Source organism: Trachypithecus francoisi, unplaced genomic scaffold, assembly GCF_009764315.1.
Source record: "Trachypithecus francoisi isolate TF-2019V2 unplaced genomic scaffold, Tfra_2.0 Lachesis_group20, whole genome shotgun sequence".
Lineage (NCBI taxonomy): Eukaryota > Metazoa > Chordata > Mammalia > Primates > Cercopithecidae > Trachypithecus > Trachypithecus francoisi.
The window spans coordinates 63,932,124-63,957,099 of record NW_022681466.1 but is presented as its reverse complement, the minus strand read 5'-3'; the positions used below and the strand labels follow the sequence as shown (position 1 = coordinate 63,957,099).

Here is a 24,976-nt window from a genome sequence, read left to right as displayed (position 1 = left end):
GCAATTTGCGCAGGAAGCTCACGTTTCCTGCCTACTTTGTTTGCTTGGAAAACACAGTAGAGTGGACCATCTGGGGTAATTAATTCTAGGGTAAAAATGTCAGAACCTGGGTAAACAAAGATTAGCACCATGATAAAAATAAGGCAGAACCAGGAACTAAAAGAGAAACCAAATTCACTAAGTTCAAAGGGACAGAATTCTGAAGAAAATTCTGAAGATTCCAGGGACAAACTTGTTTTGCCATCAGTCAACGTTTCGAATGAAAGTCCTGGGATAACTCTTGCTCTTTTATATTTCAAAGTATCTCAGGTTTCAGATCAATTTCTGTAAAGCTTTCACAAAACAAATGGAAGGAAGAACTGTAAATCACAAACTAAAACAAACAAAACAAAACAAAAAACTTTTCCCCCTTACAATTCAACAACCCAAAGTCACCAAATTGAAGAAGGTTAAAGTAACTGCAGAGGTAACGGGCTCATGCCGTGATTGAACCTAACCTTGGCAAACCATACTTCAATGGTCTGTTGTACTGATGTCCAGAAAGCATGCAAAATAATTTGGAAGCAAGAATGTAAGTCTGAGCTTCTCGGTTGCCTCCCCGACTGCCCTTCCTTCTCAGTGCTAATGACATTCCAATGCTTAGTCTCAAAAAACCATTGGTAATAGGGATCTCAGAAATATCAGAAGAAAATGTTCCTTCTACCCCTAGAGCTGCAGACAAACAGATTCTATTCCACAATATAAGGCCAAAGCTAGTTCTGAAAAAGTGGGTAAAGAGAGAACATTCACAGAAAGCATTCATCTCTAAGTCTCCCATCTTCTCTCCATCTCGGAAGTGGGGACACGCCCCCTGGCAGGAAGCTCAGGCTGGAGTTCTAGAAGAGGTAGGAAGTAAAAAAGTACAAGATGACAGTTTTCACACTACACAGGGCAGAACTGGAAGAGAACTTTAATACGAGTTGGTTCAATTGTCACTCACCTTAGATGAAGAAGCCAAATTCTGGAAAGAATAAGTGACTCTGGCAGTGTCTAGAGTAGCCGATGGCCTGAGTTTCTTCCTGCAACCCCACACAAAACAAGTGCAACCAGGAAATTCATGTGCCTAGACCTGATGCCTCAATTCCAAAGCCACAAAAGTAGGTGGGACCATATGATAGTCCAACTTGGATGCCAGGTTTAAGCTGTTATCCTGTGAGTAATGGGGAACCACTGCAGATTCTTTTTTTCTTTCCCCCTGAAGTGCTGTGGTGCAATTGTAGCTCACTGCAGCCTTAACCTCCTGGGCTCAAGAGATCCTTCCACCTCAGTCACCCAAGTAGCTGGGCCTACAGTGTGATTCACCATACCTGGCTAATTAATACCATGCCTCACTATGTTGCCCAGGCTGGTATCGAACCCTGTGGCTCAAGCAATCCTCCTGTCTCAGCCTCCCAAAGTGCTTGGACTACAGGCATGAGCCACCGCACCTGGCCCATTGGAGATTCTTTTTTTTTTTTTTTTGAGATGGAGTCTCGCTCTGTCGCTCAGGCTGGAGTGCAGAGGTGCGATCTTGGCTCACTGCAAGCTCTGCCTCCCAGGTTCACACCATTCTCCTGCCTCAGCCTCCCGAGTAGCTGGGACTACAGGCGCCCACCACCACATCCTGGCTAACTTTTTGTATTTTTAGTAGAGACGGGGTTTCACTGTGTTAGCCAGGATGGTCTTGATCTCCTGACTTCATGATCCGCCCGCCTCGGTCTCCCAAAGTGCTGGGATTACAGGTGTGAGCCACTGCGCCCGGCCGAGAGTCTGCTTTTAAGATGGCTCACTCATATGGTTGGCAGATTGGTTCTGTCTGTTGGCTAAGAGCTCAGCCAGGGCTGAGGGCCCAGGGCTTTGGCTCCTCTCGATGTGGCTTGGGCTTCCCCACAACATGGTGACGGGGTTTCAAGAGTAACCATTCCAAGAGAGTGAGGTAGTATTTTTATAGCAGCCTCAGAAGCCACATATTATTACTTTTTTGTACTAGACTGATCAAGGCAAGAACAAATTTCTGCCTAGGTTCAAGGAGGGATGACAAAAACTCCATCTCTTGATAGGGAAGTGCAAAGTTCTAGAAGAACACGTGTTACAGATATACTGTTGCGTTGACATTTGGAAAATATAATCTGCCACTGGTAGGGATGACATAATTTAGCAAATTAGCTAGGGGCAGTGAGGGAGAATGATACACTGATGTCTCTGGGTTGGGTGACCCCTGGTGCCATTAATAGAACTAGTAGAAAACAGAAGGAAGAATATGTTAGGGGAGATTATTGACTCTGAGAAGCCCATAGTAGTCAGAAGGCTGGAGCCTAGAAGAGGCATAAGGGAGTCTTACACAGAAAAGTCACAGCTAAAACAGACTAGAAGATATGGCCAAGGATGAGAAGGAAAATCATAACAGATTTTTAGAAAACAATTTTTTTTTTGAGAGGGAGTCTCCTCTGTTACCTAGGTTAGAGTGCAGTGGCACGATCTCAGTTCACTGCAACCTCTGCCTCCTAGATTTAAGCAATTCTCGTGCCTCAGCTTCCTGAGTAGCTAGGATTACAGGCACCTGCCACCATGCCTAATTTTTGTATTTTTAGCAGAGATGCGGTTTTGCCATTTGGGCCAGGTTGGTCTCGAACTCCTGACCTCAGGTGATCCACCCACCTTGGCCTCCTGAAGTGCTGGGATTACAGGCATGAGCCACTGCACCTAGCCTATTTTCTACTTTTTAAATGGCATTATTTTTCCATACCAGTATTTACTTTTATTAGCCAAATAATATTTTTCTCCAAGGTCACAAAATTATTTTTTCATATATATATATATATATTAGACAGATTCTCGCTCAGTTGCCCAGGCTGGAGTGCAATGGCGCAATTTTGGTTCTTCACTGCAACCTCTGCCTCCCGAGTTCAAGTGATTCTCCTGCCTCAGCCTCCCAAGTAGCTGGGATTACAGGCGCCTGCCACCACATCCAGCTAATTTTTGTATTTTTAGTAGAGATGGGGTTTCGCCAGGTTGGCCAGGCTGGTCTCAAACTCCTGACATCAGGTGATCCACCCACCTCGGCCTCCCAAAGTGCTTGGATTACAGGCATGAGTCACTGCGCCCGGCTCCCCAATATTTTTATCGTTATTTTTATATGTTTAATGTTTAGGGGTCAGACTTCATTTTTGTCAAATGGGCAGCCAATCGATCCAGCATCATTAACTGAATGATACATGCCTTCCCACTGATTGAAATGTCACTTCTATCCTAAGTTCCTAGAGATATACGGTTCTGTTGCTGGCCTTTTTTCTTTTTTTGGAAACAGGGTCTCTGTCACCCAGGCTGCAGTGCAGTGATACGATCACGGCTCACTTTAACTTTGGCCTCCCAGGTTCAAGTGATCCCCCCCACTTCAGCCTCCCAAGTAGCTGGGATTACAGGTGCATGGCACCACGCCCTGCACTGGCCTTTCTTTAGCATTGGGCCACAGAAATGCATGTGCATGTGAGTGGCTGAGGGTGGCCACCTGGAGAGTGCCACATGCACTGCGTCTCCTCATTTGCTGCCATACAGAAATTGTGGGCCCACTGTGGCCACATATGCCGAATTCTCAAGAGGTGCTAGACATCCAGGTTTTTTTTTTGTATTTTTAGTAGAGATGGGGTTTCACTGTGTTAGCCAGGAGGGTCTCGATCTCCTGACCTCGTGATCCACCCGCCTCGGCCTCCCAAAGTGCTGGGATTACAGGCTTGAGCCACCGCGCCCGGCCTGACATCCAGATTTTTATATGAACTCTCCAGTGTTTAAAGAGTTGGCTTAATAAAAAAAAAAAAATGTAAAAGGCTGGGCACCATGGCTCATGCCTGTAATCTCAGCACTTTGGGAGGCCAAGGTGGGTGGATCACCTGAGGTCAGGAGTTCGAGACCCGCCTGACCAAAATGACGAAACACCGTCTCTACTAAAAATAAAAAATTAGTCGGGCATGGTGGCGGGCGCCTGTAATCCCAGCTACTCGGGAGGCTGAGGCAGCAGAATCACTTGAACCCGGGAGATGGAGGTTGTAGTGAGCCGAGATGGCACCACTGCACTCCAGCCTGGGCGACAAGAGTGAAACTGTTTGAAAACAAACAAACAAACAAAAAATATTATGTGGACAAAATGTATTTGCAAGCTGAGACTAGCTTGTGGCACACCAGTTGGTGACCTCTATTCCAGATGCTAAAATAATGCAGGCCAGACTGGGTCCAGGAATCCACCTCTCACTCTTTCCTACTGCCAACATTAAGATGCAAAAGAGGAAGAGTGATGTGGCAGCTCCTGGAAACCTTGGTTATTTGCAGGCATCTCTGGGAAAGCAAGCAGTGTTATGGCTCATGTGTCACCTTTTACCCACGAGTTGATGATGTGGTTCCCGGTATGCCAAGTAACTAGGAGGGAGGAGGTCAGCATTGGGGAGGGGAAGGTAACATCCTCAGTCAAAGTTGGGCCTCCCAGACCTGTTGGGCTGAGTTACAAAGAAAGACAATGGGTTGGAAGGGGGATGGAAAGTAAGGTGCTGGCCAAGAACAGAGCAAGATTTTGGCCCCCCAAAACAAGCTGGGAAGTGATGTCACTTCCTATGTAATAATAATGCGGCTTCCCTGGATCCCTGCCAACTTCACACTGCTGAATCTGAGAAGAAATGGCAGTGAGCAGAGGTCTCCCACTCTCACGTGGAGGACAGGGTCTGCTTGCGGCAAAGATGAGTTGCATCGTAGAACTTCACCATTCAGAGAGAAAGCTCCTTCACATGCAGAATCTCGCTTGTCTCTCAGGACAATCCTGTGAGGTAGGCAGCACTGGCATGTTACTGCCCCTTACAGAAGAGGAAACTGGCATTAGTGACAATCAGGATGGGTCTTAGATGGCTCTGGGATATGCAGGAAGGACACCTGTATAAAGAATAAAAGACTGGCTGGGCACGGTGGCTCACACCTGTAATCCCAGCACTTTGGGAGGCTGAGGCAGGTGGATCATGAGGTCAGGCGTTCGAGACCAGCCTGGCCAACATAGTGAAACCCCGTGTCTACTAAAAATAAAAAAAATTAGCCGGGCGTGGTGGTGGGCGCCTGTAATCCCAGCTACTCGGGAGGCCGAGGCAGGAGAATCGCTTGAACCTGGAAGACGGAGGTTGCAGTGAGCCAAGATCGTGCTACTGCACTCCAGCCCAGGCGACAGTGCGAGACTCCATCTCAAAATAAAAATAAAATAAAAAGAATAAAAGACTGTAGGCCCTTTCTCCTTCCCTGTGCCCATTTTTGTAGAATCATTTATTCATTAAATTCACTGAACACCTTCCATGAGCTGGGCATGTGTCTTAGGCATAGGGAACGTAGGAGTACACAGGTCCTGAGCACTGTCTTCCCCTGTGGCTGGGTCAGTCATCCTTACTCTGAACCCTGACCCAGACTGGCCTTGCCCTACTCCTCTCTAGGTAGAGCAGTGATCTCAGGCCAACTCTTGCATTTTGTTCCAGAAACCTTGATTGTTTCCCTGACTATTGGTCACTTCCCGAAATGCACTGAACTGTGCCAGGAATAGGATATGTTTTTAAGTGCTTGAGACACAGACAAGTAGCAGACGCATACCCAAATTCCAGTCATATCTCACTTCTGACCAAATTTTAATATATGTTTCATGCAGTTACACAATTCTCTGTGCATAATGCTCTAAGGGATGGCACATACGGTTTCTCCTGAAGCGGGAAACAGCCCAGTTGGTAAGGTGGCCAGTCTCTATGGCATCTTAGATGAACCTCTGTTCTTCCCATTACTTTTCCTTCATCTACTTTTTTTCTGAGATGGAGCTGTGCTCTGTCACCCAGGCTGGAGTGCAGTGGCGTGATCTTGGCTCACTGCAACCTCTGCCTCCTGGGTTCAAGGGATCCTCTCACCTCAGCCTCCTGAGTAGTTAGGATTACAGGTGCATGCCACCGTGCCCGGCTAATATTTTGTTTTTTTGTAGAGACGGGGTTTCACCATGTTGGCCAGGCGCGTCTCGAACTCCTGACCTCAAGTGATCGGCTGCCTAAGCCTCCAAAGTGCTGGGATTACAGGCATAAGCCACCGTGCCTGGCCTTCCTTCATCTGCTTATTTTCCTGTGATGCCTCCATGTTTTAGGGTATGTGTCTGAGGGGCAGGAATATATATTAGATGTATCTAGGGCAGTCCCACCAGCTTTACATTCTTGAGACCCCATCAGTTCTTGTTTTGCAGACATATTCTTCTATTGACTATAATGAGAACTGTGTCTCTTAAAAAGGTAAGTCCAGCCGTGCACGATGGCTCACGTCTGTAATCCCAGCACTTTGGGAGGCTGAGTCGAGTGGATCACGAGGTCAGGAGTTTGAGACCAGCCTGGCCAATATGGTGAAACCCCGTCTCTACTAAAAAATACAAAAACTAGCTGGGTTTGTGGGGGTGCATGCCTGTAGTCCTGGCTACTTGGGAGGCTGAGGCAGGAGAATCGCTTGAACCTGTGAGGCGGAGGTCGCAGTGAGCCCAGATCATGCCACTGCACTACAGCCTGGGCAACAGAGTGAGACTGTCTCCAAAAAAAAAAAAAAATTAGCTGGGCATAGCAGTGCGCGCCTGTAGTCCCAGCTACTGAGGAGGCTGAGGCAGAATTGCTTAAACTGGGGAGGTGGAGGCTGCAGCGAGCCCAGATTGTGCCATTGCACTCCCGCCTGGGCAACAGAGTGAGACTCCATCTCAAAAAAAGAAAAAAAAAAAAAGTCCTGGCTGGTGTGGTGGCATGCACCTGTAATCTTAGCACTTTCGGAGGCCAATCCCTTGACCCCAGGAGTTTGAGACCAGCCTGGGCAATATAAGGAGACCCTGTCTCTAAAAAGATAAGTCCAAGTTCAAGTCCCTAGTACCTGTGAATGTCACCTTACTTGGAAAGAGTATTTGCTGATCTAATTAAGGTAAGGGTCTCGAGATGAGATCATCCTCATTAGAGTGGGCCCTAAATCCAGTGACATGGGTTTGGTGTCCAGTGATGTCTTTACAAGAGACAGGAGAGAATACACACAACACAGGGGAGAAGTCCACACGAAGATAGAAGCAGAGACTGGACTTACGCTGTCACAAGCCAGGGAATGCCAAGGATTGCCGATGGCCACTAGAGAAAGGAGAAAGGCATGGAATGGATTCTCCGCCAGAGCCTCCAGAAAGAACCTACCTTACTAACCACTTTAATTTCAGACTTTGGGCCTCCAGAACTGTGAGACTCAATTTCTGTTAAGTCACCCAGGTGGTGGTTTTTTTTTTTTGAGACAGAGTCTTGCTTTGTCACCCAGGCTGGAGTGCAGTGGCATGGTCTTGGCCCACTGCAACCTCTGCTTCCTGGGTTCAGGTGATTCTCCTGCCTCAGCCTCCCGTTTAGCTGGCATGACAGGCACACGCCTCCAAGCCTGGCTAATTTCTGTATTTCTAGTAGAGACAGGGTTTTACCATGTTGGCCAGGCTAGTCTTGAACTCCTGACCTCAAGTGATCTGCCCACCTCGGCCTCCCAAAGTGCTGCAATTACAGGCATGAGTCCTGGGCCCGGCCAGATTGTGGTAATTTTTTATGGTAAGAATAAATACACAGACCCAGACTTTTCCCTTTTTGAACAAGGACTACCATGTACAACTTGACCTGAGAGTGCAGACTTCAATCCATTCCCCCGGGGCCTCTGGCAACAGTTCTCAGATGACTATGCTGAGAGAGACACCTGTGACTGTCCACCCAGCAGCCATCTGTTCACCAGCAGCGGAGACCGGAAGCCCCTTGTGAGGTGCTGGGTTCTGTAGCTTCAGGAGTGGGATCCATGTCATCATCCATATCAGATCTGTCTGCTCCAATCTCAACTCTTTCTTCCTGCCTGATCCAAAGGCTGTTTTCTAGCTGTTCTTCAGCAATTTCTAGCTCTTCTTCTGTTTGTAAAGTAGCCACAGTTTCCCGGGGCAAGTTTGAGGAATATAGCCCAAATTTGGCTTTACAACCAAACATTGCCTCAAATGGACTTTGCTGCAAGGAAACGTCGAAAGCCTGATTCCTCACCATCTGCATGAATCGGAGGCCTCTGGCCCAGTGACATGAGTGGTTACTCTGCATCCAGGTACTTATCATGTTCTTCACATCACGGCTTGCTCCTTCCAGGGAGCCTTGGCTTTGGCCAGGGTGGTACTTACCAGACACAATCTTTAGGTCTGGCCACAGCTCATTGAGCTCCTGAACAACCTGGTCTGTGAACTCAACGCCACTGTCAGAGTCTAACACACTAGGTGTACCAAGAATTGTGAAAATATCTAACAAGACCCTGACCACCTCACGGGCCTGTTTGGTTCTTAATGGCCGTAAAATAATAAACTTGGTCAAGTGGTCCTGGTAGTATAAAACGAACTTGAACTCACCATCGGCACTTGACTGCATGTCAAGTATTTCAACTTGGCATGTGGAGTCAATGTCCTTAAAAGTCATGGGCTTGGGCGGAAGGCCTTTCTTGGGTACTGGGTTCTTCTGGTGGCACTGTTTACACAGAGTCAGATATAAGACAATAACTTCTTTGGTGACATTCCCATATTTTCCTTGCAGCTCCTTGAGCATGCGTGTCCGCCCACCATGTCCAATACTGAGATGTGTATCATGAAGAATATCAAACAACTCTTCTTTATGTACATAATACCGTATTCGATCACGTTCTCCATGAGTAGCCTCTATCAGTTTCTCTGTGCCCTGTACAGAGATCACGTCATATTTTGCTGCACGGCGATAATCACGTGATGACTTCTTCCCTTTTTCTTTAGCTTCTTTAACTTCCTTTATTGTTTGAAAGTACTTTTCTTTGGAAAATACCTTGCTGTTGTAACTTTTGCTTTCTACTAACTTTGTTACACTCATAAGAAACTTTTCTCTCATGTTACTTATCTCCATTTCCATTTCCTTCACATTTGAAACACCAGGTGGATCATTTCCAGCTCTCTGAGGCATCATGGAGAACTGTAAGAAGGATCCTAAGAAAGGAAAAAAAGAGAACAAAGTTAAATTCACTGACACTCCCACCTGGAAGACTTTCCCTCTAAAGTTCCTCATTAATTCTTTCATATAATTTTTGAAGATGATTATATGGAAGAATGATAATAGAGTAATAGTAAAAAGCAATTAGAAAGCCAACTGGCACCATCCAAAACCATAGCATAGCAATAGAATTTGACATCAGTTAAATCACAAATATGTAGAGGTTTTAGACTTTAGGCAAACAGAAAAAACAACGAAGCCATTAGCTTATAGCATGAAACCTAATCAACTGGTTTTCATTAACTGAACAGGACAGAGGATAAACAGAAGACTAAAATCTTACCGTCAGTACGCTTTAAAATAATATAAATGGGAGAACATCGCTAAAAGGTACCACATAATAACAGCAAACTCTTATATTGAAATTTGTACCAGGCATTGCTTCTGAGCCTTCCCATGATCAACAGAAACAAATTCTTGGCCAGGCGCAGTGGCTCAAGCCTGTAATCCCAGCACTCTGGGAGGCCGAGGTGGGTGGATCACTTGAGGTTAGGAGTCTGAGACCAGCCTGGCCAACATGGTGAAACCCCGTCTCTACTAAAAATACAAAAACTGGCCAGGTGTGGTGGCAGGCACCTGCAATCCCAGCTCCTCGGGAGGCTGAGGCAGGGAGAATTGCTTGAATCCGGAGGGCGGAGGCTGCAGTGAGCCGAGATTGCGCCACTGCACTCTAGCCTGGGCAACAAAGGGAGACTTTGTTCCAAAAAAAAAGAAAAAGAAAAAAATGTTTATGGTAGAAGAGTCTGTCCTAATTTTGCATGAATCAAGAAGAAAGCTGTGGGAATTTTTTTTTTTTTTTTTTGAGACGGAATCTTGCTCAGTCGCCCAGTACGGAGTGCAGTGGCGCCATCTCGGCTCACTGCAAGCTCCGCCTCCCGGGTTCCCGCCATTCTCCTGCCTCAGCCTCCCAAGTAGCTGGGACTACAGGCGCCCGCCACCACGCCCGGCTAATTTTTTGCATTTTTAGTAGAGACGGGGTTTCACCGTGTTAGCCAGGATGGTCTCCATCTCCTGACCTCATGATCCGCCCGCCTCAGCCTCCCAAAGTGCTGGAATTACAGGCGTGAGCCACCGCGCCCGGCCTACTGTGGGAATATTTTTAAATGACGGTTTCCTCTTGACAATTGTCCACAAGATTAATAAAGGAAGATTCTGAGTCCTTACCCTGTGGGACCGTGTTCTCATAACTGTCCAGCATTGTGTCTCTGTAGCAATCGAGAGGCTTCTAAATAATTCCAGTATTTGGTCATATCTTCAAATGCTGTTGCTTCCTGAGACAACACTGGCTGCTGCCACAGGGACCATACAGTCTTGGGGCCTGGGATAAGGAGCAGCCTCAGCAGGACTGCGGAAGAGACAAGAGAGGGCATCAGGAATGAAGGCATGTGGCATAGAGGACTCTGAAAGCGAGTCAGGTGAATAAATGGAAGAAATAAGAAATAGGTCTCATATCCAACAAGATGAGTACAGCTTCATGGGTGAGGGAAAGGAGTTTTGCTTTCCTGGGGGATCTGTTGGTCTGGCCAGTTTTGATGCTGCCAGAGCTGTAGCCCGTGTATTAATATTTCCAGAATAAAGCAGAGTCCAAGTGAACTTGAGCACAGGCTTGATGACTCCTAACAGGGATGGCAGGATCTGTTTCCAATGGAAATATTATGTCTGTGTACATGGAGATATGTCAGGAGATGATCCTGCAGAAAAGAGATACCCCAAATGGAGTCTACATGCCACTGTGATCAGGTAATTCCTTAAGGGGAGAACTTGATACTCAGTTGTCTAAACCGGGATTCCTTAGTTAGAACAGCCCTAAGACAGGATGGTGATGAGGCCAGGGGAGTTCATATGAGGACTGCAGGAATTCCAGCAAGCTTAGGAAAACAGGATCCCAAGATCCCAGCTGTCAGATGCGGGGCGGAGGGGCAGGGCAGAATCCTGAGAAGCAGACAAAGATGAAAATTTTTCAAAGCTGAGCAAGAGTCTCAGTTAAGCGGGGCGTACTTCCAGGTCCTGAAGGTCCTCCGCTAAAAGGGCTTCAAACTCCCTTCCTCAGCATTGCTGGTTAATCATGAATATTCCTGATTCTAAGACATTACTGACTGTAAAACCACTGACTCAATAACTTTGAGAGGAAAAAGTGTGTATTAAATGAATGTATTGATAAGACACATCCAAAATTTAAAATGTGAAAAATATGCATTTAGATTCTTTTTCTTTTTTTGTATTTTTTACAGAGATGGGGTTTTGCCATGTTGCAAAAAACCCAGGCTGGTCTCGAACTCCTGGGCTAAAGTGATTCACCTGCCTCAGCCTCCCAAAGTGCTAGGATTACAGGCCTTAGGCAGTGGGCCTGGCCAAAGCTATGCCTTGCAGAAATGAAGAAACTGCACATTTGCAAAGTGTTCTTTACTCTAAGCCTGTGTTCAAGATCTTCTGCAAACTGACATTTTAAAGGCTCTGAGGCAGAGCACAGTGGCTCACACCTGTAATCTCAGCACTTTTGGGAGGCTGAGGTGAGCAAATCACCTGAGGTCAGGAGTTCGAGACTAGCCTGGCCAACATGGTGAAACCCTGTCTCTACTAAAAATACAAAAATTAGTCAGGCATGGTGGTGCACACTTGTAGTCCTAGCTACTCAGGAAGCTGAGGCAGGAGAATCATTGGAACCCAGGAGGCAGAGGTTGCGGTGAGCCGAGATTGTGCCACTGCACTCCAGCCTGGGTGACAGAGTGACAGTCTGTTTCAAAAAACAAAAAAAGGCTCTGAGAAGTCCTGCAGTAAAGAAACCAGCTTCACTTTGTTTCATCCACCAGTACCATTCAATCATTGACATGGGACTGTTTCCCAAGGAATATCTATTACCATCCCACGGTCTTACTAGCTTTTTTTTTTTTAACACCGGGGTACACCACCACGCCTGGCTAATGTTTTGCATTTTTAGTAGAGATGAGGTTTTGCCATGTTGGCCAGGCTGGTCCTTGAACTTCTGGCCTCAAGTGATCTGCTTGTTTTGGCCTCCCAAAGTTGGAATTATAGGCATGTACAGCCAGCGCACCCGGCCGGTCCTACTAGTTCTAACAGACTTGAAACCACAAGGTATTCAATGGAGTCCAGAAAGAGCACCTTCCAGATTCCTTTCTGAAACCAGCATCTCTCAGAACTTGAGTGCTGTATTGGTTGCTGTTTGATTCCCTTCAGGGGACCGCAAAGAAAGGAAAAGTCTCATCTTCATTCTATAAAATAGCGAAGGCAACTGGGCACAGTGGCTCATGTCTGTAATCCTAACACTTTGGGAGGCCAAGGTGAGAGGACTGCTTGAGGCCAGGAGTTCAAGACTAACCTAGTCAACATAGTGAGACCCTGTCTCTAAAAATAAAAAAATTTTAAAAAAAGAAAGAAGAATGAAGGCAACAGCCTAGAAACAATTTATAACCAAAAGATGTAGAATCTCAGTCTTTTTTTTTTTTTTTTTTGAGACGGAGTCTTGCTCTTTCGCCGGGGCTGGAGTGCAGTGGCCGGATCTCAGCTCACTGCAAGCTCCGCCTCCCGGGTTTTACGCCATTCTCCTGCCTCAGCCTCCGGAGTAGCTGGGACTACAGGCGCCTGCCACCTCGCCCGGCTTTTTTTTTTTTTTGTATTTTTAGTAGAGACGGGGTTTCACCGTGTTAGCCAGGATGGTCTCGATCTCCTGACCTCGTGATCCGCCCGTCTCGGCCTCCCAAAGTGCTGGGATTACAGGCTTGAGCCACCGCGCCCGGCCGAATCTCAGTCTTTAGTAAGAGATCCAGTCCTTACTATACCATGAAATTCTACAGTAGAGTCCAAACTCCACAATTGTCTAATAGACCTATTTTGGTTGGTCCATCTAGTGATTTTTAAAAATCTGAATGATTTGTCCAGGTGTGGTGGCTCACACCTGTAATCCCAGCACTTTGGGAGGCCGAGGCGGATCACGAGGTCAGATCGAGACCATTCTGGCTAACACGGTGAAACCCCATCTCTGCTAAAAATACAAAATATTAGCTGGGTGTGGTGGCAGGAGCCTGTAGTCCCAGGAGGCTGAGGCAGGATAACGACGTGAACTCGAGAGGTGGAGCTCGCGGTGAGCTGAGATCGTGCCAATGCATGCACTCCAGCCTGGGCGACAGAGCCAGACTCCGTCTCAAAAAAAAAAAAAAAAGCAATGTTTCACCTATATTTACAGATTGGGAGATTTCACATAAAAATCTCGATTTCTGCCTTTTTTTTCCTTCGAGACAGAGTTTTGCTCTGTCGCCCAGGCTAGAGGGCAGAGGCTCGATCTCGGCTCACTGCAAGCTCCGCCTCCCGGGTTCACGCCATTCTCCTGCCTCAGCCTCCAGAGTAGCTGGGACTACAGGTGCCCGCCACCTCGCCCGGCTAGTTTTTTGTATTTTTAGTAGAGACGAGGTTTCACCGTGTTAGCCGGAATAGTCTCGGTCTCCTCACCTCGTGATCCACCCGCCTCGGCCTCCTAAAGTGCTGGGATTACAGGCGTGAGCCACCGCGCCCGGCCTCGATTTCTAGCTTTCTGGAAAAGGCGATGTTCTGGCTGCACTGGCGGCATTGCTGCCTCGCATTAACTGGCTGTAACAGGCGGCATCTTCCTTTGGATCAAGCTTGTCCAACCTGTGGCCTGTGGGCCGCATGCAGCCCAGGACGTCGGGACCTACTAACCTATTCATCTTGCCCACTCCTGCAGATTTCTAAGCTTTCAGTACCTTTTTTTTTTTTTTTTGAGAGGGGTCTCACTTCGTCACCCAGGCTGGAGTGCAGTGGCATGATCACGGCTCCCAGGCATCCTCCCACCTCGGCCTCCCGAGTAGCTGGGACTACAGGCATGCGTCACCAGGCCCGGCTAATTTTTTTCTCTTTTTTTTTTTTTTTGTAGAGACGGGGTCTCATTATGTTGCCTGAGGCTTCAGTATCTTTTCCAAAGCAACATGAAAGAAATGTGATCGTAAATCAATCAGCTTCCTGGTGTGATCTGTGCTGACGGCTAAGTGATAAACGGCTAAGTGATAAACGAGATGGTCAGAGAAAACTGGCAATATTTCCAAAGCCATGTTTACCCCCTTCACCCACCTGTGAGTCTTTGCCTCGGCTGTTTCCGACTTGGAATGTCCTCGCATTGATCTTCCCAATCCCAGCCAGCTGAAATCAGCCTCCTTCCCGACTTATTCAGTAACTTCAGCTGATTGCCATCTCGCCTTCATCTCAACAACCTGTACCACACTCACTGGAGCACTCTGATTTGCATCTGCAGTCGACCAGTTCAGATGTATGCAACCTAAAAAGTAGGGACGGAGCCCTCTGCCTGCCTGTACCCCCTCTGGAGGGCCCACGAATACAGAGCTGAGCACAAAAGGTGTTCAAAGGACATTGAGTCAAAAATGTCGCTTACAGGTAGACTGTCATTAGCAAGGCAGAGCAGCGGTATGGCCGAGTCTACGCTTGGGAACTCATTTTCTGACTCTTACCATTTACTGACTAAAGCAAAGTTACTGGAGCCTCAGTTTCCTCATCTACAATCCGGGGAGAGGACCAGTACCCATCACAATCGATTGCTATGAAGATTCAATGACAATGCAGATAAGGCACTTAGTACAGTGTCCCCGCACCGTCCACACCACCGGGCACGCCACTTATTCCTGACGACCGGGCTGGGGCGTCGTCTCCTTTGTGTTGCCTTCCTATCCTGACTTCGCAGACTGCTCCCACCGCTTGGATCCACGCCCGTCCGCCAGCCAGCTCAGGGCTGAACGGCTGAGGCGGGTGCGCCGTGGAGAAAAAAGCCGCAGGCTGTGGAAGGTCGGGAAAGAGAGATACACCAGACGCTGCGTCTGAATCCCCTCCACCCAGAAGCCGGCGAGCAGCAGCAGCGCCGCCCCACCTCCCGCCGGAAGCCGGTCAGAGCCAGCCGGAAGCCCCGCCCCCTCGAGGCGACGCGGATCGGAGGAGCCACCGCTCTTCACTCCAGGATTTGCCCGGCCACGACAGCACTGCGGGCACCCTGCAGCGCTATCCACCCAGATGACAGCTGCGACCTTGTCCAAGCCAGTGACTTAACTTGGGCCTGGAAAGTAAACTGGCTTCAGGTATCCTGTTTAGATCCTTAAAATGAGTAACGGCAGGAACACACACACTGCTGCCACCTCATACCTTTTCACTTCATCCTGACGAAGCTGCGGTTTCGTTCATATTTCAACCTAAAGATGTGTTAGGTTTTGGTCTGACGGCACTCACCCAGCACTTGTGCAGAAAACAAGGTAAAGGGGGCCCACGGGTCCCTCAGAGAACCTGAACCTGAGAGCTCTCAATCTAGACGAACAGCTTGAAGTGATCTAGATGCTATAGGAAGTCAAAGAAGCTTCTTATCCTATTGAAAGCAAGACTTCCTATCCAATGGCAATACAAACTTTTATATACAGTAAGTTAAAAAATATAGGCTGTCTATATAGCAACCTATCTATAGTAAGAAAGTTAAACAGGTTCAAGAGGAAGTATTTCCAACTAGCTTTTCTTATAGGCCTTCTTCTCAATGAGACCCCTCCAGCTACTGATATATCCTCAAATGCTGCTGCCCACTATATATATATATATATATATATATTTTTTTTTTTTTTGAGACGGAGTCTCGCTCTGCCACCCAGGCTGGAGTGCTGTGGCCAGATCTCAGCTCGCTGCAAGCTCCGCCTCCCGGGTTCACGCCATTCTCCTGTCTCAGCCTCCCGGGTAGCTGGGACTACAGGAGCCGCCACGTCGCCCGGCTAGTTTTTTGTAGTTTTTAGTAGAGACGGGGTTTCACCGTGTTAGCCAGGATGGTCTCGATCTCCTGACCTCGTGATCCGCCCGTCTCGGCCTCCCAAAGTGCTGGGATTACAGGCTTGAGCCACCGCGCCCGGCCGCTGCCCACTATAAAAAAAAATTTTTATCAGTCCTGATTTCAGAAAAATTTAGACTGACAAAACAGAGGTAAGAGACCAGTCCACTGAAAACTAGGGAGTGTCATAAATCACCACACACAAAACACAGGCTCTTTGTTTCAAGTTTTAATCAAAGCTTTTATATAAGATTACTTTATTCCTGCATCTTCTCAATAGTTTCTTCCTTGTATTTGCCCTTTTCCTTTCCTACTTGGCGAGACTTGGCTTTCCGTTCAAGGATCTTTTTGCGGTCTTTGTCCAGTTTTAGCCTAGTGATAACTACCTGCAGAAAAATAAGAAAAACACTCCCAAGCTTTAAATAATCACTAAAACACATGGGAAAGCCCAACATTCAATACCATTCTCATACCTGGGGTAGGTTGATGCCTAAATAAGATTTAACTTTTTTTTTTTTTTTTTTTTTTTTTTTTTTTTTTTGAGGCGGAGTCTCGCTCTGTCGCCCGGACTGGAGTGCAGTGGCGGATCTCAGCTCACTGCAAGCTCCACCTCCTGGGTTTACGCCATTCTCCTGCCTCAGCCTCCCGAGTAGCTGGGACTACAGGCGCCCGCCACCTCGCCCGGCTAGTTTTTTTTTGTATTTTTAGTAGAGACGGGGTTTCACCGTGTTAGCCAGGATGGTCTCGATCTCCTGACCTCGTGATCCGCCCGTCTCGGCCTCCCAAGTGCTGGGATTACAGGCTTGAGCCACCGCGCCGGCCATAAGATTTAACTTTTAAAAAATTCCAGAAATTACTCTTTAGCCATCAAACCTGGCTTATTTACTAATTTCCTACCAACAAAGGAGAAAAAGGCAAGATGGCATCAATAATTCTTATCATAGCCTCTTCTGTGCTTCATTATAAAATGTGTTTTTCATTGAGAAATAAGATTCTGCTCTTCTCACTCCAGTTTTACAAGCTGGCATATATACATTCGTTTCTAAAGTAACTTCAGGCTGGGTGCGGTGGCTCATGCCCCCAATCCCAGCACTTTGGGAAGCAGAGGCGGGTGGATCACCTGAGGTCAGGAGTTCGAGACCAGCCTGGCCAACATGGTGAAATCCCTTCTCTACTAAAAATACAAAAATTAGCTGGGCATGGTGGCACATTCCTGTAATCCCAGCTACCTGGGAGGCTGAGGCAGGAGAATCTCTGGAACCCGGGAGGCGGAGGCTGCAGTGAGCTGAGATCATCCCATTGCACTCCAGCCTGGGCGATTGAGTGAAACTCATCTCAAAAAACAAGCAAACAAAACAGTAGGTGTGGTGGCGGATGCCTGTAACCTAGCTACTCAGGAGGCTACAGCAGGAGAGTCGCTTGAACCCGGGAAGCACAGGATTGCAGTGAGCCGAGATCGCACCACTGCACCAGGTTGGGCGACAAGAGCAAAACTGTCGAAAACAAAACAAAACAAAAAAAACCCCACCCCAAAACAGAAAAATATAATAAAGTAACTTCAGAATTTTAATGTTAGAAATTAAAGGTATCCATACATAATTCCACCAGAAAAATCTTTAGTGAGAATATGACAATATAGATCTTATTCCAACAGTTCAAATCCTAAAAGACATCCAAATTATGATACACTTTAGTTTTGTGAAGGCAAGGAAAGGGTGAAGAGAGGTGCTGGAAATACAGCATGCTGACCGAACAATCTCCAGTTGCCGAGCTCATATTCTAGTACAGGGAGCCTGAAAACATGTACAAATGAATCGGCATCACTTTGACAGAGAAAGGCGGCAAGTGTGAGGAGGCCGAGGGGCTTCGAGTGATCAAGCAAGTCCTACTGATAAAGATAAAGCTACGTTTGAACAGAGACCTAAAGTGCTAAGCAATTTATCTATGGATAGTATCTGGAAGAGAACAGCAAGTTGAAAGGTTCAAAGGCAGGCAGTTACCAAGTTGCACAGGTGTGTTCCTCACATTTGAGTAAGAGTCAACTGGAGGGCTTATTAAAAACAGACACCTGGGTCAAAAGCCCTAACTTTGCCTCAGGAGGCCTGGGCTCCTAGAATTTCTAATTCTACCAAGTTGCTAGGAGGCGAGCAGACTAGAACATACAGAATGGAAAAGATGTCAGAAGGAAGGGAAGATCAGTAAGGTCTTTTTTTCCCCGAAATGGAAGTCTCGCTCTGTCACCCAGGCTGGAGTGCAATGGCACAACAGTGGCTCACTGCAACCTCCGCTTCCCAGGTTCAAGTGATTCTCCTGCCTCAACCTCCCAAGTAGCTGGGATTACAGGCGCCCGCCACCACACCTAGCTATTTTTTTTGTATTTTCAGTAGCGATGGGATTTCACCAGTTGATCAGGCTGGTCTTGAACTCCTGACCTCAGGTAATCTGCCTGCCTCCGCCTCCCAAAGTGTTGGGATTACAGGCGTGAGTCACTGCGCCCGGCCAAATCAGTTAAGGTCTTACAGGCCAATGTGATGGCAAAGGGCAGACAGAATTCTAGGTATTATAATGAGACAGATCGTATAGACTGATGTGAGGTATATAATAAATCAGTCAAAATGATATTTTTGGTTGGACAAGGCAGCTCACGACTATAATCCCAACACTTTGGGAGGCCTAGGTGGGAAGATAGCTTCTGGCTAGGAGTTCGAGACCAGTGCCTGGGTAACACTGCAAGAACCCGTATTAAAAAAAATGTTTAGGCCGGGCGCGGTGGCTCAAGCCTGTAATCCCAGCACTTTGGGAGGCCGAGACGGGCGGATCACGAGGTCAGGAGATCGAGACCATCCTGACTAACACGGTGAAACCCCGTCTCTACTAAAAAATACAAAAAAACTAGCCGGGCGAGGTGGTGGGCGCCTGTAGTCCCAGCTACTCGGGAGGCTGAGGCAGGAGAATGGCGGGAACCCGGGAGGCGGAGCTTGCAGTGAGCTGAGATCCGGCCACTGCACTCCAGCCTGGGTGACAGAGCGAGACTCCGTCTCAAAAAAAAAAAAAAAAAAAAAAATGTTTAATGACATTTTGGTCTGAGCAATTAGGAAGATAGAGAGCTGTCATACACTATGATGGTTTGAACATGCCAAGTTTGGGATACTCATTAGAAGATGATTACTGAGTTACTAAAAGATCGACTGTCACATGCTGCACTGACATGTGCAGTACAAAAAGACAATCTGCTACCAGATTGGTGACCTTTAAAACAACTTTTCTGGTGTTGGGAAGCGAAAAATATAACTGGAGTAGGTTAAGGAATGGGAAAGTCCTTGCTCTTGAGAGATACATACTGAAATAATTACAGGTAAGTGTCACGATATTTTTTTAGTAAATTCACTGGGGGCGGAGAAAATGGACATAGAATACGTGACAAAATTTTAATAGAGAATTCTAGGTCAGAAATATACAGGTGTTTTACTCTACCAGGCTTTTGACTTCTCTGAGGCTTAAAAATTACATTTATTGGCTGGGCGCGGTGGCTCATGCCTGTAATCCCAGCACTTTGGGAGGCAGAGGTGGGCGGATCACGAGGTCAGGAGATCAAAACCATCCTAGCTAAGGATAACATGGTGAAACTCCGTCTCTACTAAAAATACAAAGAATTAGCCGGGCATGGTGGCGGGCGCCTGTAGTCCCAGCTACTCCGGAGGCTGAAGCAGAATGGTGTGAACCCGGGAGGTGGAGCTTGCACGCCACTGCACTCCAGCCTGGGCCACAGAGCCAGACTCTGTCTCAAAAAAGAAAAACCAGGGCCAAAGTGCCATTTCATCTTACAAAAACCTACTTCCCAAATTTTAAGATCTATGAATTACTGATTGTTAATCAGCTTACTAATAGCCTTTGAAGAAAAAGCACATTTAATATACACGATGGGATGAGCATGGTGGCTCATGCCAATAATCCCAGCACTTTGGGAGGCTGAGGCAGGCAGATCACCTGAGGCCAGACCAGCCTTGCCAACACAGTGAAACCTTTGGCCAACATGGTGAAATTTTATAGTAAAAAGTACAAAAATTAGCCAGGTGTAGTGGTGCATGCCTGTAGTCACAGCTGCTCAGGAGGCTGAGGCAGGAGAATCACTTGCACTTGGGAGGCGGAGGCTGCAGTGAGCAGAGATTGTGCCACTGCACTCCAGCCTGGGTGACAGAGCAAGAACCTGTCTCAAAAACTAACAGAAACATAATGACCATTAAAGACACTTTGATTTCAGAAACATTTTAAATGTTACTAGAATTTTCAATAGAAGTGCAGTAGTATTTACTTCAAGATATGTTTTTTTCCAGCACATGTGAAAAAGCAAGGACTATTTCTATGGGCTTGCTCTGTAAACAATCACACGTCAACAATAATTGCCATAATTTCCTTCTCTCAAGCATTCTCAAAAACACCTACCTTGCTGGGGTGAATGCCTACGTGGACAGTTGTGCCATTAGCCTTTTCCCGCTGCACCCGTTCAATGTAGATAACGTATTTCTTCCTGTAAACCTGGACTACTTTGCCAATTTGCTGACCTTTATAGTGTCCTCGTACAACCTAAGTGCAAATTCAGAAGTAAATATTTGAAGAAAAGATGAACCTTATAAATCAAGTAAACGAACTCATGCATACACCATTCACCCTATCATTATATTAAAAGGTTAAAAAAAAGAGAGCTCACTTTGGTAACTTGTAGTTAAGTTGACGAGGAGTTTGTTACTCCATCTCAAAAGCAGCAACAGACCAAGAGTATTTAAATCTGAACCCATTAATGTGTTCAACCTAGTGCTAGTCAGAGGGCAGCAACAAATGCTTAAGGGAACAAACCAGTTCTTTCCCAAAGGTTAACGGACAGGAATCCTAGTGGTCCTCAGTTTGTCAGGACAAGTGTTTCTGAACAGATTCTTCTTCCCAGTTTATGACTTTCTTGCATTGATATGTATTGAAAACAGAGATGATTGTTTTCAAGGTCTACTGGCAAGTTTAGCACTACTACTATAGCAGGGACCAACAGCTGTTCTCAACCCACACTGTTCATTTGTGAACCCATTACATTTTATTTAAATAGCATGAAAAAACATTGATGATGTGTATGTAAATGGCTTTAGAGACTGCCTGAATTCTTTAATCACTAGCTGCACTACAGATTACACCTAAGGGTCATTTATAGAAACCTTCACCTAAGTAGATCCAACAAATTATTTACCTGTAAGCACAAACGATCACGTGAGACTACGCTTCATTACAGCTCCTGAATCTAGATTTGGAGCAATTCTGTTTACTGGTCCTCAACTGCCTCTTCAATGACCAAACACTGAAACCTCCTTTGCAAAAATTGCAACAGTGAGAAAATTACAGCAGTTAAAATCTGACCTAACTAACTCCATCTTGCTTCTAACCTCCAAGACGGCCTTGCTCATTCCTGGACATAGACTAAACTAACTCCTTTGGGAGGACCTTAGTCTACAGTTTAACTTTGAAACAAACCCCGTTCTTGCCTGGGAACCAGACTGCCTTTGTAGGACTAACAAATTGGCTGGAAGACTAGAAATTATGGTCTAGGCAGCTACAGGCCAAAAGATTCTAAATTTCCCCAACTGCTCCTAGGGATAACACATTGTAAAGCCTAAGATTTGCGTGGTATTTTTTTTTTTTTTTTTTTTTTTTTTTTTTTTTTGAGGCGGAGTCTCGCTCTGTTGCCCGGGCTGGAGTGCAGTGGCCGGATCTCAGCTCACTGCAAGCTCCTTTTTTTTTGCCTCCCGGGTTTACGCCATTCTCCTGCCTCAGCCTCCCGAGTAGCTGGGACTACAGGCGCCCGCCACCTCGCCCGGCTAGTTTTTGTATTTTTAGTAGAAACGGGGTTTCACCGTGTTAGGCAGGATGGTCTTGATCTCCTGACCTCGTGATCCGCCCGTCTCGGCCTCCCAAAGTGCTGGGATTACAGGCTTGAGCCACCGCGCCCGGCCTTTTTTTTTTTTTTTGAGACAGAGTCTTGCTCTGTCACCCAGGCTGGAGTGCAGTGGCCGGATCTCAGCTCACTGCAAGCTCCGCCTCCCGGGTTTACGCCATTCTCCTGCCTCAGCCTCCCGAGTAGCTGGGACTACAGGCGCCCGCCACCTCACCCGGCTAGTTTTTTTTTTGTATTTTTTTTTAGTAGAGACGGGGTTTCACTGTGTTAGCCAGGATGGTCTCGATCTCCTGACCTCGCGATCCGCCCATCTCGGCTTCCCAAAGTGCTGGGATTACAGGCTTGAGCCACCACGCCCGGCCCTGCGTGGTATTTTTTTCAGACCCTGCACTGATGGATCCGCTAGCAACCCAGATCACTAAACCAGCTCATCTGATCTTGTGGTCCCCATCCAGGAACCAACTCAGAGCAAGAAGACAGCTTCAACTCCCTATGCCTTCATCTCTGATGTGACCTATCAACACGCCCCACTCCCTGGCCCCCACCCGCCAAGTTATCCTTCAAAAAAACTCCAGTCTCCAAGTTTTCCGGGAGACTGATTTGAGTAATAAACTCTGGTCTCCCGTTCTGGCTCTGCATGAATTACCTCTTTCTTTTTTTTTTTTTTTTTTTTTGAGACGGAGTCTTGCTCTGCCACCCAGGCTGGAGTGCAGTGGCCGGATCTCAGCTCACTGCAAGCTCCGCCTCCCGGGTTTATGCCATTCTCCTGCCTCAGCCTCCTGAGTAGCTGGGACTACAGGCGCCCGCCTCGTCGCCCGGCTAGTTTTTGTATTTTTAAGTAGAGACAGGGTTTCACCGTATTAGCCAGGATGGTCTCGATCTCCTGACCTCGTGATCCGCCCGTCTCGGCCTCCCAAGTGCTGGGATTACAGGCTTGAGCCACCGCGCCCGGCCATGAATTACCTCTTTCTTTATTGCAATTCCTGTCTAGATAAATCAGCTCTATCTGGACAGCAGACAAAATGAGCCTGTTGGGTAGTCACAACGTATTGATAAAAGGATAATCCCAAGGCAATGTTCTGATTATATGTCACCTAATTATGGCCACATCATCTGACGTTTGGGAAAATTGATTTTCGGGCAGGATCCCCAGGAATTGGAGACAAACCTGGACAATAAAGTGAGACCCCACTCTACAAAAACAAAAAAGGTCCCACATGGGAGCATCACTTGAGCCCAAAAGTGAGCCATGACCATGCAACTGCACTCCAGTCTGGGTAAGAGACCCTGTCTCAGCTAGATGCGGTGGCTCACACCTGTAATCTCAGCACTTTGGGAGGCCGAGGTGGGCAGATCACGAGGTCAGGAGATCGAGACCATCCTGGCTAACACGGTGAAACCGTGTCTCTACTAAATATACAAAAAATTAGCCGGGCGTGGTGGCGGGCGCCTGTAGTCCCAGCTACTCAGGAGGCTGAGGTAGGAAAATGGGGTGAACCCAGGAGGTGGAGCTGGCAGTGAGCTGAGATCGCGCCACTGCACTCCAGCCTCCAGCCTGGGCGACAGAGCAAGACTCTGTCTCCAAAAAAAAAAAAGAAAAGAAAACAGAGATTTTTACCTAAGAATACAATTAAAAGCTGAACAGCGGCTTATTGTTTTTCGGTCCCTGGCTCATCTCGCCACTCTTTAGGAGGAAGAGACTTAGAAGCATCTTTCTCAGGAATGCAATCCCTCTTCTAAGCTAAGTGCGTGAAATATCCATCAAGACCACGAGAACATGTAGGGATACACACCTGAACTTCATCATCCTTTCGGATGGGCATAGATCGCACGTTGTACTTCTGTCTCAGCTCTTTGGAAAGAGGAGAAGACATAATCTTCCTGCGAATGTGGGAAGGTGCATTGAAATGCCTTTTGCGATTCTTGCTTCGGTCGGAAGTCACAAAGGGATTAAATTTCATTTTGGCTACATAAAAAGTTAAAAAGACTCTTAAATGACCAAAATATCATCCAGTTTCCAAACAACCGCAATGATTTTATCTTGATAGTCTAGAATGATCACAGGAACTGTCATGTTCTCCAACTTTAATAAAAACTGCTTGATCAGAAGGGCCCATCAACCGAAGCTCAAAACTTTTTATGTTTTATTAGGGTGTTTTCCGTATATGTTTTCGGACTAAAGACTCTTGCATCAAAAACACGTGTCCCAGTTATAAGACCTTTTACATTCTTCCCAACTCCTCAAGTAGTGCCTGAGGGAATCAAGACTGGACTTACATCTCTGAATTAGGGCAGAGCAGACCGACAACACAATTCTCTCTTAACAATAACTTCACGTTTTAAAAAGTACAATCAACGTTCATATTCTACGGGCTTAAGAGTGAATACATATTTAGCTCCTCCAAAATGAGTAAGGCCCTCCATCCCGAACCTGGAAAAGCCTGCACACGTCTCGGGTCCTAAAAGTCTCCCAGTAGGGAAGTGTGGTCTGGAAGTTCCGTGAAGACTTTACCGAGAAGTTACTTAGAGACTATTCTCTAAGAAACGACATTGCCCAGACTCGAGTCTATTTCCACAGGCTCCCTTTCCTCAACTCGTTCTCCAGTCCCCAGATCCCCGGTCCCTCCATCCCTTTCCGGTCCGGCGGCCCTTGATTTAAGCGACCAACAGGTTAAAAAAAAAAACATCCCGGCCTCCCCTTCCTGGCTGCTACTCGGCCGACGGGAGACTCTCGGGACCCCCGCGATCAGAAGCCACCATGGCCAAGAACGGATGGCTGTGGATTACACTCGCTTGCCCGCCGAATCCTTACCCGCTCCCGCTTCGGTGATGGCCGGAAAAGGGAAAAGAACTACACGCTCCTTCCGGTTCCGTAAGTTTACGAAAGAGCTCGCGAGACCTTTGTCTCTTGGAGCGAGAGGGGCGCGGAGTTTGAGGGCGAGCAGTAAACTGGGAAATAAATTTATGGCTAGTGTCACCTACTGGCTAGGAGGGGAACTGCGAGGGATTGCAAAACTCCCTCTTCCAGGTCCTAGTGTCTGTCTGCCTTCCGAGACCCGGGTGCTGTCGCTGAATCCTCTGGGAAGGGTAGTCTCCGGG

General features: G+C 47.0%; 2 protein-coding genes across 5 annotated transcripts; both read right to left on the bottom strand.

Moving 5' to 3' along the window:
• Positions 1-6,780: 6,780 nt before the first annotated feature.
• Positions 6,781-15,655, bottom strand: KRBA2 (KRAB-A domain containing 2). 3 transcript variants are annotated; one of them, XM_033184605.1, is made up of 4 exons: positions 14,600-15,653; positions 14,205-14,409; positions 10,269-10,449; positions 7,641-9,040 (listed from the first exon to the last, which is right to left on the bottom strand). In XM_033184605.1, the coding sequence occupies exons 3-4, from the start codon at positions 10,300-10,302 to the stop codon at positions 7,788-7,790; spliced, it is 1,287 nt and encodes a 428-aa protein (XP_033040496.1). In that variant the 5' UTR covers positions 10,303-10,449; positions 14,205-14,409; positions 14,600-15,653; the 3' UTR covers positions 7,641-7,787. The 3 variants fall into 3 exon arrangements, with proteins under 3 accessions (XP_033040497.1, XP_033040496.1, XP_033040495.1); XM_033184604.1 differs by having other exon boundaries at positions 14,205-15,653; XM_033184606.1 differs by lacking the exon at positions 10,269-10,449 and having other exon boundaries at positions 6,781-9,040; positions 14,205-15,655.
• A 501-nt stretch (positions 15,656-16,156) lies between these two features.
• On the bottom strand, positions 16,157-24,807 carry RPL26 (ribosomal protein L26). Of its 2 annotated transcripts, none has more exons than XM_033184607.1 (4): positions 24,690-24,807; positions 23,671-23,843; positions 20,386-20,526; positions 16,157-16,328 (listed from the first exon to the last, which is right to left on the bottom strand). In XM_033184607.1, the coding sequence occupies exons 2-4, from the start codon at positions 23,836-23,838 to the stop codon at positions 16,200-16,202; spliced, it is 438 nt and encodes a 145-aa protein (XP_033040498.1). In that variant the 5' UTR covers positions 23,839-23,843; positions 24,690-24,807; the 3' UTR covers positions 16,157-16,199. The 2 variants fall into 2 exon arrangements, with proteins under 2 accessions (XP_033040498.1, XP_033040499.1); XM_033184608.1 differs by having other exon boundaries at positions 24,309-24,697.
• Between the last annotated feature and the right edge of the window lie 169 nt (positions 24,808-24,976).

Coding starts and splice junctions, on each gene's coding strand:
- KRBA2 (XM_033184604.1), bottom strand. CDS start 10,302: ATGCTGGACAGTTATGAGAACACGGTCCCACAGG. Junction 9,041..10,268: donor TGAGAACACGGTCCCACAGG/GTAAGGACTCAG, acceptor TTCCTTTCTTAG/GATCCTTCTTACAGTTCTCC.
- RPL26 (XM_033184607.1), bottom strand. CDS start 23,838: ATGAAATTTAATCCCTTTGTGACTTCCGACCGAAGCAAGAATCGCAAA. Junction 20,527..23,670: donor GAAAGGATGATGAAGTTCAG/GTGTGTATCCCT, acceptor ATTTGCACTTAG/GTTGTACGAGGACACTATAA. Junction 16,329..20,385: donor TAGGCATTCACCCCAGCAAG/GTAGGTGTTTTT, acceptor ATTTTTCTGCAG/GTAGTTATCACTAGGCTAAA.